Below are 14,787 nucleotides of genomic sequence, written 5' to 3'. Positions count from 1 at the left end.
ACCCTGGGTTACCAGAATTCAACTACGAAATCTTCCTAGAAAGCCATGAGTACTTTTCCTCCTTTCTGACACAGAGGAGCAAGGAAACTGTTATTTATTCTGCAGTGTATAAAATAAGATAATGAGTTTCTTTTCCCCAGTAGTGGAAGGACAATCCCATACCTCGTAACAGGAGATTTATTAATAATAAAGATAGGTAGGTAATAAAAGTCTGATAGTCTTCACACCTTCCTTTGATAAAACATACAAAATCCATTCTAACTGACTGTAATCTGAGGCCAGTGTCCTAATGTCATTGGGCTTCAGTTTTCTCAGAGAAAAATAGAGGAGAAAAAAATCCTCTTTCATAGGGCTGGGAATTAAATGAAATAATGTATGCCCAGGACCTATCCCAGTGTCTGATGCTTGATAAGAACACCTTAACAGTTAGAAAAGCCCAAATGCTCTTTAACAGGAAATTGGGTAAATGAACCACACTGCCTTCACACTGTTAAAACAAATACACTGTACCAACATACAAGGCTGCCTGGACCTGAGCAATACAACTAGAAGAGTAGGTCCTGAAAGATTACATAGAGCATCATGCACTCTTCGTAATGTTAAAAACAACTAAATAAATTATCTGCATTATAAAGCATGTATATGGTAATGCTTTATAAGGGGGGTGTTGGGCATGTGGGTTCCCTTGAGTTGGGGGAAGCACACGGATGGGTGGGAAGTAAGTTAGATCTAGGTTGTTGTCAGGGTCCTAGCTTTTGTTTTTTGTTTTCGTTTTGCTGGTGCTTATTATTCTATTTTAAATATATATATTTGGCTAAATAAAAGTAAGCCATGCATGAACTGCCAGCAAGGGTGTGTCATTATGTGAGGATTAGGATTAAGCCACTTCCCCAAGGTCCAACTGAGCAATGGTGATGATGATTATTGAAAGAAATAACTGTATTCAAGCCAAGATTAGCCAGGAACTCCCTGAGTGATTGCAATTTCATTTTTGCAGTTGAAGTAAAGGAGTCAGGACCTTGCCTTCTGGTACTTTGATAGCTTAGGTTTTTATTAGCTGGAAATTTTTTTTTTAAGTCTCTAAAAAGGAAAGCCGTATACCTTGCAGCTCTTAAGCTCATTTTGCCCACCTTTTTCATTCCTTTGATTACTTGTCATTAAGACTCCATCCTGTTGTCATCCCTCATCTCATGAAGCTGAGAAGTCACAGTCAGAAGAGCTGTGGATGACTCAGGATTAACTCACAAGAGCTCTGCTAGCGCCAACTGGGGGCACAAGGAAGTGCGCTAGGGGAGCCTTGTGTTTTCTGAAGCTGAGTTCATTAGAGAGAAATAGGAGTTACTGAGATTGTTCAGTTTTATTAGTTAAATCAAGTACCAGCATACAGGCTGTTATAAAATATCTTTAGATCTAATTAATCTTAGCATCAAAATTCATACTTTATAAGCTGAATCATAAACAATTTAATTATCCATTTCTAATATCTTGAGAAAAGGTAGAAAGGCTAGTGTGCTTTTTTCTCCCTCACCACTCACAGTCACCAGGTTGTGCATCAGAAAGGGTTTAAGAATGGACTTGTCACCTAAGAACTGTTTCTCACAGTGCAGTTTGTACTCTTGAAGGTAAAAACCTAATATTAATGCCATTGTGTTTGTAGAGTTTCCACACAAGAAGAGAACGTTCAAGTTTATCTAGGCAGGAGTCCGTGAAACGGAGTAGTTTATTTACTTGCCCAGAGTAACAATGCTGCCTCTGTACCTGTTGAAAGGACTTCAGGGCTTGTCTATGAAAGGAATCCCCAGAACAGCAGAATAAACCTCTTTTTCGGGTTACACATACTGAAGATGTTAGGCAAGAAAGGCCTCATGCAGGCATTTGCTCCATCTGGCAGTACCTGCCACACTTCCAGGGACAATGGAGCTTATCTGAAAGAGCTTTTTGGTGCATCGGCATTTGATAATAAATAAGTCACCCTTCCGTTAGACTTTTCTGGCTAACACAGTCCACATACTGTTTGTGTGAATCAGTCTGATGGAAGATACTTCTTGGTAGGTTTTGAAATGAGACAGAGGGAGGCAGAGGTGTTCTGATGATCTTACACAGAGAGAAAGCAGGCAGTATTTCTCTATCAGTGGGGTATGATGTAGAGATGCACCAGTTGAAGGCCAGTTGCCTATGTTTGGTTAGGATTGTTTCTCAAAGGACACACATGAAAATGAAAATGGCAGAGTTTACTTCCCTAACCACTGTACCATCTGCCCCAGAGTGAGGCTACTGTTTGGATTCAGATGGAGTTACCCTGTCCTGACTAATTAATTTTTGGTTAAGTGGCTTTTGTTCAGTTTGCTTTAATCAAGGAATGCATTTTTTTAACGGTTAGAAAGTATGTAGTTAAACTATACAAAACTGGAACATTAGGGTTTTTGTGCTTGCTTACTATATATGCATCTTGAGGTCCTCACCATTACTTTTGGCACTGGTCTTCTGATATGGACCACAGAGCTCTGCATTCTTTTTTTGAAATTAATTCATTTAAGTATTAATTACTTAATGTCTGTATACAACATGGGGTTTGAACTCATGACCTAGAATCAATTATCGGACGCTTCTCTGACTGAGCCAGCCAAGTGCCCAGGCGCCCCTGAGCTCTCTTGATCCCAGGGATGGCAGACACATTTGCAGAATCACTTTTACTTAAGACTAATCTTGTTAAGTCTAGTATGCATGAGTACTAATCAAGCATCCCTGTTTTCATGCTGTGATAGTTCGATTAAGGAGTTAATGGAAGTTGGTAATAATCATAGAATAAGGAGTTAATGGAAGTTGGTAATAGGCCAAAAGGGACCTCAGAGACTGGTGCCTGATGGTTTTATAGATAAAGAATCTGAGGCCTGCACCTCACCCATCCTAACAAACTGAACTGCCTCTGTGAGGAGTCAGGAATCACGTGAATTAAAATTGGGACCGCTTGGTCTCAGTTGATTAAATATTTATTGCCCTTTGGTTATATGGAAGGCAATTATGTTAAAAACTGTAACCCAGAAGTTTCCATGGTAAACATCAAATCCTAAACATGCCATTTTTATGAGATATCTTGGACTCTCTAGGGAAACTAATGTATATATGGTTATCTACATTAAGATACATGTGTGTGCACACATGAACATGTGCATGGTTATCTATATTAAGATATATCTATATCTATATGTCTTCATGCCTTTCCTATTTGGGACCCAGAGCTGTCCAGCAACCTTATTTGCTAAGGAGGTTCAGGAGCTTGGCCAGGAACAGGGAGGATGCCCAGAACGTATCTGAGCAGCCACAGCAACTACCAGAACATGCCTGTTCCCCACTCACAGGAACCCCCATCCCCTGCACCCCGCCCCCCGCCACCGCCCCCAGAGCCTGTTTGGGGCTCTAACCTAGACACAGTTGTGTTTAACCTTAGACACAACTCTAACAGACTTGGATGTGCTAAGTGTGAAGTAGAAGCAGCAGCTTGGAAGAAAACTGAAAATGAACCAATACCTTCCTTGACAAGAAGACACATGAGAAAAAGTTCAAAGCAGAGAACAGAAGCCCACAGTTTAAGGCCCTTTTGCTTAAGGAGAGCCAGCTCTGCCCACCTCAGAGGCTCCAGTGGGTGTCCCAACATTACAGAGGGGGATTGTGATTTGGGATCATGGGAGTGGCTGCTAGTAAGTGAAATCTACATAATGTTTATGATAGGTCCTCTATTAAAGTTTGAAGTTTTGCATCCGAAGTGGCTCAGATAAAAAACATTTTGACACTTAAAGAAGTAAAGCCGTGAGGAATCTGGGAAAACTCAGGCATTCAAAAGTGGCTTTTCTGCCCAGCCAGAGAAAGAGAGGAGATTGTTTTAATATAGTCTCATCATCCCAGATTCTGGCCTGCCTTTCTAACCTGCACCAAGAGAAGACCAGTTTCTGAAACAGGACATTAACCTCACAGGAAAAATTACATGTTATATGTGAGAGTTGATTGCTGGTGTCAGATAGTTTCTATTTTCCTTTTATATCAGAGCTGATGTCATGGTGCTCCCAATTTTAAATCTTGGTTTTACACACAAGGAAAAACCTTCGAGCTGCTGAAGGGTTTGGGTTCACTTGTGCCATTCTCTGTGGCCCCTAAAGGATGAGGCATAATGCTAAGGGGTAGGTCAGTTGGGCTGCTTCCACACCTAGACTCACAGGGGAGAAGTGATTCCAGAGCCTCCCCTCCTTCCATCCCCAGCCACGGCCACAACTGAGCACTTATAGTAAGTGAAAGACACGCTATCGGATGTGTCTCTTAGCCCAGAGTCCTGAACCTCCTTGGACCACCCACACCTGTTTGCTGTGTGGAAACCATTTTCATTAAGACTGTGTTGCCACAAGGCCCTTTCCTCCCCATGCCCTTCCCATCTGTGGTTCTTCTCTTCTCTCCTTACCTTCTTATGTTTTGTCCCCACCAACCATGTCGGTCTCACTAAGTATGCCGTGAAGTAGTATTAGACAAGCAAACACACAGGGTAAGTGCTACTCAGGTATGCTTTCTGACTCACTTGTACATTCCAATGGGATTTCACTTCCAAGGTGCATGGGCTGTCACCACTGCACAAAGTGTTCAGGGGCAATGTCAATTCTCTGCCTGTTTGCTGCCAGCTAGATACCATGCTAATGATGACCATCTTTGTAAAATACACATTTCAACATAATAACTTGGATATATCTTCTTTTTACAGTCCCGCACAGGCTTGAAATATGCCCTATATTGCTTGGCTATGCTTTTTTTTTTTTTTTTTTAAATCACAAATGTGTTTCTGAAGAAAAAATTTGGCACACCCCCTCCAGTAACATCTCTATAAATAATGTGTACATCGAAAGGAAATTGTATACCTTAAATCATAGGAACTAGAGACTATATAGACTATAATGATAGACTATAATGAAACACATTTACAGGATTACTGTAATGGCATTTATCCTTAGTATGACTTAGACTACTGCAGTGAAAAAGTCAGCAATAAATAAATGTCTACCTGAAAGCTTAAAGACTCAGCATTTTTCACTTGAGGGAGCTAGGTTTAAGAAAACATTGAAATATGCACTTAACTACTCTTTGTTTTTTAGCATGCACATCTCTGAAAGCCAACAAGAATTCTTCAGAATGCTGGATGAAAAGATTGAAAAGGTAAGAAGTAAAATAAGTTAACCACTTGTTTCAAGGGAAATATGCTAACTGCCTCATGAGTTAAGGTAATAATATTCTGATTTCTGTGTTACAAAGTTGTTCTTGTAAGATGGGTAGAGACTTAAAATAAAAATCTCCCCTCATGCCAAGAAAAAAAAAAGTGACTATGAGAATGTTTGATGTATACTAGAGCATCCAAGATCCTAGGCTTCTTGATCATTAATTAATGTGTGTAGGGCCAAATAGAGACTAGTAAGAGCCTTTGCCTGAGACAGAACATTGCTCACTACACATTGTCTGCACCTCATGCCCTGCTCTCACTTCAGACTGGAAGCAAAAAGTCATTAGTACCCGCCAAAACCTGTGGCATGTTCAATATCCCGGACATTGCTCTGAGTTTTTTTACAAACATCACATATATATTGCAGTCAGTACCTGCCTTGAGAAAATGGCTCTGAGATAGGTATAATCTGCATTTTACCGACGAGGAAACTAAGACTCAGAATATGTGAATAACTTACCAAGGTTTGCAAGGCTGATAGTAGTCAGATTGGATTTGTAGCCTTCATCAGCCTGACCCCGAAAGCAGAGTCTCCCAAGTTGCTTCTCTAGAAGTTGTGTGGATTTTACATTGACAGGAAGATCTGTGTGCTAATTGAACCCATACTTATGATCCCAGAGTGCCATATGCTAATCAGCTGAATGAAGTATGGGGTATGGTAATAATTAAAGGCTTACGTACTTGCAGAATTTAAATTCATCACTGCAGGGGGGTGAATTTTAAATAGTAAAGTCATAAATCTGAGTATTACCATTTGAAAACCTTGTTCTGAAAAAGAGTGAAATTCTAAATTCAGAAAGTAACATAACTATGGTTAAGGCATCATGAGCCAGTTTTGCCTTTGAAGTTTTTTTCATTTTCATTTTTATTTATTTTTTACTTTTTGTGGCCCTTTTATCTGAGCCTTCCTTCAGGAATTCCTAAGTTAGGACATATATCACTCAATGGGAAATAATGAAGGGTTAAAATCATCAGTATTTCAGCAACAGACCCCATTCTGAAGTGGACCTCCTTAAGGAATAGTTGTATAATCTTCTAAAGCACTATTAAAAGACCAGCTTATGTTGCCAGTGTGAAAGGTAGAGATGGATGATGAATTAGAATGAAACTTTAACCTATAGTATTACTTGGCTATGCATAAATACTCCTTTGCATGTAATTTATCTTATTTTATTTTATTTTATTTTTAGAGTGGGGGCCAAGGGGCAGAGACAATCTCTTCACCCAGCATGGAACCCAATGCTGGGCTTGATCTCACAACCCGGAGATCATGACCTGAGCCAAAATCAAGAGTCAGACGCTTAACCAGCTGAGCCACCCAGGCTCCCCACCCCCCTTTTATTTAGTGAAACCCTTGCTTATCTAGTATTTTTTAGATTGAAAACTTCATCCAGGAATAACAACCAAGTTTCACGTATCAGTTCAAAAGCTGTTCAATTTGCCAGTAACATTTGTTTTAGTAAAGAGAAGCATGAGAATAAATATTTTGTTCCCACTGTAATGGTGAAGACCTTTTCTTTCTCAGTTTGTTTGGATTTTTTTTTTTTTCCTCCACTAGCTCTGTGGCAATAAAAAGATCTTCTTAGTAGTCAGAGTTAGTCTGTAAAAATTGAAACCTGAGTAGTAAGTTACCTTTTTAAACAAAAGTTACAAACCCTGACAAGGCATTTAAGACAATCTAATCCCTTTCTGGTGTGTTTCCATAACTGAAATTCTACCTCCTTTTACTCAAAACTGGAATTCATTGTTCCCATCTGAAATACAATTTCCCTTTTTCCTTTTGCATCCAGGGTATAGAGTATGATGTGTCTAACACAACAAAAGCAAGGTTTATAACTTGATCATTTGTTGGATGGAACCTTCCCTGGACAAAGAAGCATTTGTAGATTCAACATAAACAGTCTTCTCACTATGGAATACATTTATATTAAAAGAAGAGCTGTTATGTAACCTGTGACATGCACCCAGTTACAGATTTCCAATGCAGTTTTCTATCCGGTCTGAACCTGGCTTTCCTGTTTCTTCCCTCTTATCTATAAAGTTCATCTTTCTGAACATTGTGAAAATTCTGTTTCATGGGTTATTTAACCATTGAGCCTCCAATATTAAAACATTTCTTCTTAATTAATATAATGCATTTGACTAAATATCATCTTCACCCTATTTTGTATAACCAAAATTGGAGGTTGGGTTCTTATAAATTATTTTCCTGACTTTCCACCATTCCTAAATATTTCTTTGGTCCAAGCTAGTATGAGGACAACTATAAATGCAACTCAGATCTATTCTTTAGGTTTTATAGGGTTGATTTAAAAAGAACAAAAAAACAAGGGCACCAGGCTCACATAGTTAGTTAAGTGTCCAACTCTTGGTTTCGTCTCAGGTTGTGATCTCAGGGTTGTGAGATCGAGCCCTGCGCTGGGCTCCACCCTGAGCTTCAGACTCTCCCTCTGCCCCTCCCTGCCATGTGACACGCGTACTCACTGGCTCTCTTTCAAATAAATAAATAAATCTTTAAAAAAAAATAAAATAAAATAAAACAGAACACCTCAGACCTTCATGCTGAAAATTGGAGTCATTCTAAGAGGGCTTGAGTTTTGAGATTACTATCTCAGAAATGTCCAGGATTTCCTTTTTCTTCCTTCAGTTGATAAGAAGCAAAATTGACTGAATGTGTGGAGATTTAAACCTGCCCTTCCTTGACTCTTCCTTTATAGTTAGTGAATGTGTCTGTACGACATGGTTTCAATTTACCCTTCAACTCTCTACAACAAAAAGAAATCGGCTCTGTCTCTCAGGATAGATGTAAAAGTACTGTTAGTGTAAAGAAACTAGGACTATCAGATGGCCTACTATTTACAGTAAAGCTGAGGTGAGCTCTAGCTCACAGATGATCATGGTGCCCGGGTGCAGTGTACCTTTACACCATAGCCGGACCAGCATTTTCTAAGGTTATGGTCTCAAAGAAAAGCAAGTAGCAAAAATGCCTTTGGAAAGCTTACTTACTGGGGGCACTTGGGTGACTCAGCTAAGCGTCTACCTTCAGCTCAGGTTGTGATCCCAGGGTCCTGGGATCAAGCCCCACACTGGGCTCCCTACTCATTAGGGAATCTGCTTCTCCCTCTCCCTCTGCCTGTTGCTCCCCCTGCTTCTCTCTCTCTCTCTTTCTCTCTCTCTCTCTCAAATAAATAAAATCGAAAGAAAGAGAGAGAGAGAGAGAGAGAAAGAAAGAAAGAAAGAAAGAAAGAAAGAAAGAAAGAAAGAAAGAAAGAAAGCTTACTTAACACTTACTGAGTACCAGATCGTTACTCAGGATAGAAAATAGATGGTAAATTTGGGATACAAAATATGTAGGTAACAGTCCCTTGCCTTGAGTAGCTTAATTTTAAAAGTGGGTTTCTTTTATAATGTAATTGTTTTACTGACTGGAGTCTTTCGTCTATCACTGCTTTTTCCCCACACCCCCCTGCCCTCCCATCATCCCTGTGAGCCAGGTCCTCTGGTATAGAACACAGGTGTCTATCAGATCAGGTGTTGAAACTTGAGGTCCACTAACCAGACAGCATAGCTTCTTGAACCCTTGGTACCATTTCAGCTGCACTGGCGTGTAGAAGGCCGGGACACTGAGTTACATCTGAGCACTTTTGTCAGGAGAGCAGTGAGAATTCCAAAGAGGCTTATAGCCTCTGTTTGATTTCTTCTGCATTTCTTTTTTGGAGAGGAAAAGTCCTGTAAAACAACAGGAGCATCTCATTTATTTTTACTCATTATTTTTTACTCCAGTATCTAACCGTATTCCGTCGGAATCTAGTCATTTTGCCTGACAATTCACAGACTCCTGAACTTTAAGCAAAGTGGTAACATTTGTCTAATTTTGCAACTTTAAGAAAATGTCAGTTTACTGCTGAACAAAGTAATGATTTTAAATTCTAGCTTTTCACTGTAGTTAGAGGAGAAAGACGAGATCTAGATTATTAAAAGTCGGCTTCATGGAGGAGAATCTGAATATAATACAGATCATATCAGATTTTAAGATAGGCTTTCTTATGTACATTTGAGTCTACATGTTAGAAGCAAAAAAAGTACGTACACTTTTTAAGTATCTGCAATAATAGTATCTTCTCCAGGCAAAAATAAGGATGTATACTTTGCTTTACGAGGATTTAAGAACAGTTGATGACCAAGGAGTCTTTTACCCTCTCAAAGATAGTTCTTAATATTAAATAAAGACTCAGTACAATGCCATTTGCATCTGATTAGTTTTTCTCAAGCAAGACTTTGTAAGCTTTGTTAGGCTGTGAGCATCATATAGACAACATTTTTTAAGTAAATGTCTGGGTTTGATAATTCCCTGGAGCCTGTCCCTGAGCCCCACGCCAAGAACCTGTGGATTTCTTTATGATGCATCTCATTGATGTGCTTCCCTCAGATCCAAGCCCATCTGTACCCATGAACCTTACTGGCAATGATCGATACAGATCTCTGGTTTTAAAGACTAGGAAACTCCACACAAATCCATTGTCCTTTTCTTGCCTTCCTTCTTCTCAGTAGCTGATAAATACTTCACCCCCTGAGGATGAGTGACCAGCATACCTACTATATCATCTGGCTTAAGCCTGTGTGATCTTGAGACTCTGCCACTGTTGGCTGGAATTATTCATTGTAATATTTGGGGGCAATGTCTGAGAAAGAGCAGCTCTGGATTTAAAATCCGCTGATTTTAAAGGACGTTTGTTCATCTGTAGACCTGCACATCTATTTTTTTAAAAATCATTTACACTTAGAAAAGGTTTGCATTCCTGAAGTGGCCTGATTGCCTTGGCCCCAGAACCAACATAGCTGGTGAGAAACAGCATGTCTGCATTTATAAATTTATTTCAAGGGCTCTTCCTTTTAATATATTCTATAGTTCAGTCCAAACCATATCTTGAATTGATGTGTTGGAGATTAGAAGCCATTTGCTCTTCACCTGGTGAAGAGAGTAACATATAATTTACCAACCATGATATTTGGTTCTAAATATAAACTATCCCTGTAGGGGACTGTGTAACTTCAGACTTGCCATAGAGTCAGATACAGTGTTGGGCAGATGCAACTGATGATAGGTTTTACTGTCTGGCGGTGTGTGTAAGGCCTCTTCGTGCCCACTAGTGAGGAGAAACATGGAACTGTTGTATCAAATCCTAAGGAATGTTACGCAACCTGCCCAGCATGTACAGAGGAAATGATAGGGTGTACCTCCCTTCTTGCATTTCACTTTTAGTAACAGCCAAAGCCCTCAACAGCCCTCAATGCTGGCAGAAAGAGAGGCTCTTGCTGGCATGTGTATTTTGGAAGTGGGCTGGGCTGCCAGTATCATTAAACAACCTCTTGTTCCACGGTAAGCATAGTATGGCCTCGCCTTTGCTAATAACCAGACCTTCCTTATGTCCTCTTTCCCTCCATCCCCCTGCCTTGCCCTCTCTCTCTCCTATGTGTACCTTCCTTTCCTCATTCACCAGCCAAATCAGAGCTGTAATTAGAAGGGTAAGGATATGACTCAATCCTGTTTTGTTTTTCTCCCTACTGAACTGTCATGACGATAACATTGGTACAGGAACCACTGGCAAAGTGTTTGCACACTCTGGGCTATGATCCGAAGGTAGCTGATAGCAATAGATGGTGAGGCCAAGGACATAAAGCAGGCAACAAGCCTGAAAGAAATGCAACACACTCCGTCTCTGCTCACTTGTTTTTTTTTTTTTTTTTTTTTTTTTTTTTTTCTGGAGGGCTTGGTTTTCAAAGAATTCTTCAGGTGCTATCAGCCAGGCTCCTTAGGAAGCAGCAGAGAAGAGTTCAGATTCCAGAACCATGTGGTACATGACTGCAAATAAGAACCACGCCATTTTTTATTAGTGAAGTGTGGCTGATGGTGCCCTGAACTCAGTAGCAGTGTGGGACACGGTCAGTGAATAGTGTCACTGTGCTGTGGGTGCAGTAATTAGGCAAGGGAGGGCAGCCCAAGGTGCCACCCAGAGCAGAGAGACAGTAGTGTCGATGTGTATCATTCCTTTGACTTGTTCTTATTCAGTTCCTCCTTCCTGTCCTCTTCCTGGGCTCTTTCCCTTCCTCTGTATGCCTTTTCTACTCTTTGTGTTTGGTAGCCAAGGGCATTGTCTTAGCCCTCTGAGCTAAGATTTGTCTTTGGACCTCATTTGTCTTTCTTTCCCCAGAACCGGGCACAGGGCCTGGGACAGAACAGATGCTTAGCAAACCTGCCGAATAAGGGAATGGTACCAACAAGGGGGGCGGGGGGCTAGCAGAAGTGAAAACATAAAAAGGAGAGAAATGTGGTCCTGTAGTAGAGGGCTCAGCAAGATAGGAGGTGCTCTTAATAAAGAACAGCACAGCATGTTCAGTGCCAGGATCTCCATTGAGAGAAGTCAAGGAAAGAGGCAGCACAGAGAAACACAAGAGCCTGTGCTTCCATCCCGGGCCAGATCTGAGACCCAGCAACTATCATAGCTGAGACCCCAGGCTAATTGTTTAACCTTCTGATCCTCTGGTTCCTCACTGAAATTTTTGCATCATAATGCCAACTTGTCTGGGAAATTAAAGAGAATTCACCAAAGACTCTCTAGTGGAGAAGTTGATATGTTGGATAGGCTTGCAGTTGTTTGTATCCAGATGATCAGGCCACTTGTAGACGTTGGGAGGAGGTGGGTTTTGAGGGAGCTAAAACTGAAATTGAAAATGCAGAACTTAACAGCCTGAATTTTGTTTGAGCAAAAGGGCCTTCCTGCAGTACAGATGTCTCCTTATACATAGAGGATTCTTTTCCAATGTGCACTGACCCGCCTCCCTCCTGTGTGGTATAAACGTGTTAAGGAATTAGATTCATGTGAACATTTTCAGAGCCATTAAACAACCTTGCACTAGCTTTTGAGCAGTGATTACAGAATGAGTCAGTGAGTCAGTGGCCTGGGTACAGCTGGATTCCTATATATATTTTTTGTTTGGAGGGTTCTGTTTTTATTTTTTTTAACTCTTAAAAGTTTTTTAAGACCTGCTTTTACAAAAAGCAAGACAAAAAGGAAAGAGGATCTCCCTAGAAGTCATTAAAATGATAAAACTGACTCCCTTTGATTCATTTAATGAGCATAACTGAGATGTATTCTCTGGACCCAGAAATCAGCTAGGGGCCATAGGTGGTGCATAATTTAAAAGTTGGGTTCTTGCCTTTAGGGAACTTCTAATCTAGAAGCATAAAATTTGAGAGGACCTTAAGAGAACATCTTATCCAATTGCCCCCAACTCTTTAAAATTCCCACTAAGTGAACCCTCTATAGCAAAGAATGGTTCATGCCCATTTTTATCATTTGGGAAGGAATTACAAAACATATTACGTTCTATACACTTCCTGAAGGTTTTATCCTTAGATGATCTTGCTATTAATGAATACTTATTCCTCTCTTTGAAGTTCTGTTGAGTGGAGACATATTCCATTTCATTCCTAGAAAAAGCATTCTTGGAGCAGACAATTCTAGATTGCCCTCACTTAATCCCACTTTCCTAAATAGACTCAAAAGAGGAGTACCAAAATTCTTTAAACTCCTATTCCCAAAACTGGTTGTTGGAAGTTTGTAGATACTTTTTTTTTTGTTTTTTTTTTTTGTTTGTTTGTTTGTTTGTTTGTTTTTAAGTGTGTAGATACTTAATCATATCCTGCCTCCCTTCTGGGTTCTTAAACTGAAAATTGACACAAGGAGCCAGGTGACTGTCATGGGTCAGTGTCTCCCTTGTTGAAGAAGCCTCATAATTCCCAAATGCAGAGCTTCTAGTAGACTAGTTTGGAATATATTTGCAACCCTTAAAACATCGAAAGGATCTGTAGCCAGGATATATAAAGAAGGACTCTTAATACAAACCAATAAAAGCCATCAATTAAACTTCTGGGTCTGTATCCTTGAAATTCTTTTACATCTGTACAATAGACTTCACTGCAGAATTCTGTGCTCAGTAGTAAAAAGAAAGCACGAATGCACTGGAAGCAGCCTAAGTGTCTGCCTCTAGAGGAATGAGTAGATTGAACTGTAGGGATCTACAGTGCAATATTATACAGCAGTTAAAAGAAATGAATCAGGTATACATATATATGTATAAATGGACTGTTTAGATCTGAATCCGTATTATTAAATGAATAGAGGAATATGCAGAGTGGTAAAAGTTGTATGATACCATGCCAGTTAAAGAATGTCAAAATGCCATGTTGTTTAGAGATGGACATTCAACAAGTATTTATGAAGTACCAGCTGTATACCATTTATTGACACACACATGCACACACACATATGTGTATGCCATATTTTTACATATTTAAACATTCATATACACATAAAGCATAGTTTATTTGATATAGTAAGAATACGATATGGATGTTAGAGTATCAAAAATGAGCTGGAAGGCCACATACTAAAACCAATGCCATTGTTGTGCCTGGGGGCGGGGAGGGGAATGGGACTGGGATGGCAGTTTCATTAGGGAGGGAGGCAGCTAGAAGCAAATGTTAAAAAATATTACTGCTTCTTATGTCTAAGTGATAGAAATACAGTGTTTGTTACATCCTTTCTGCTCTTCTGTATCCTTTAAATTTCTCAAAATTAACAGAAGTCTGTGAAAACAGGACTGTGTTTATGACAAAATGTCTAGTGGGAGAAAGCAGATGACGTAGTAGTCTTGAGTCTTACTCACACCTTTCACTTCCAAACTGCACTCCAGTGTGTGCAATTTGGTGGGAGAAGACCAACAAGCACAAATATCTGAGAAATGCTCTAAGTCACCTGAAACAGTCCTGTTTCAGATTTCATTTGAATCGCTGTTCCCAAGGATTCTGATAGTCCTGAGCAGAAATGCAGTTGGCTTCTGTTCATTATTATTCTCATTGGCCAGTTGGCCAAGTACGTGACAATCCAGTTTTTTTTGTTTTTTTTGTTTGTTTGTTTGTTTCTAAGTTTTTATTTTTATTCATTCATGAGAATACACAGGGAGGAGAGAGAGAGAGGCAGACACAGGCAGAGGGAGAAACAGGGAGCCTGATGTAGGACTTGATTCCGAGTGTCCAGGATCACACCCTGGGCTGAAGGCATCGCTAAACCACTGAGCCACCCAGGCTACCCGACAATCCAGTTTTAATCAGAGTTTCCCATTAAGCTGAATAGTCCCCACCAATCCAGTCAGTTCTGCTTGCCCCCAGCCTGTCATGTGTCCTCTGGACGTCCCTCAGTTGTCATCCTTCAAAGTGCTCATTCCCAAGAAATAGGTTCATCAGGCCAGTGGGATCCTCAAGATCCACAAAGAAGTCCCATGGACCCGCACTTTCCCTTCTTTTTTGGGGTGCAACTTGGTCACCTTAGCCATGTCCTGGATGAGGAGGGAAGCCACACGGACATGTTCTTTGCCTTTCCAGGTCCAGGACATCCACTCCTCATTGCCCTTTGGGCCTTCTCCCCCTCATACCTGGCTAATTCACTCTGCTCTGCCTTTTACAGACAGTA

The 14,787-nt window shown here is 40.3% G+C and overlaps 1 protein-coding gene across 5 annotated transcripts in view; it reads left to right on the top strand.

Moving 5' to 3' along the window:
- The window catches only part of C6H1orf21 (chromosome 6 C1orf21 homolog), a 215,420-nt gene that overhangs the window by 188,881 nt on the left and 11,752 nt on the right, over positions 1 to 14,787 (top strand). For all 5 annotated transcript variants that reach the window (XM_072830914.1, XM_072830910.1, XM_072830911.1 and 2 more), the window contains one exon: positions 5,133 to 5,193. In XM_072830914.1, the coding sequence (XP_072687015.1) occupies positions 5,133 to 5,193 (61 nt within the window). The remainder of the gene's footprint in view (positions 1 to 5,132; positions 5,194 to 14,787) is intronic.

This window comes from Canis lupus, chromosome 6 (genome assembly GCF_048164855.1).
Source record: "Canis lupus baileyi chromosome 6, mCanLup2.hap1, whole genome shotgun sequence".
Taxonomy (NCBI): domain Eukaryota; kingdom Metazoa; phylum Chordata; class Mammalia; order Carnivora; family Canidae; genus Canis; species Canis lupus.
Note: the sequence above shows the minus strand (reverse complement) of the source record. Positions and strands in the feature narration are given on the sequence as shown.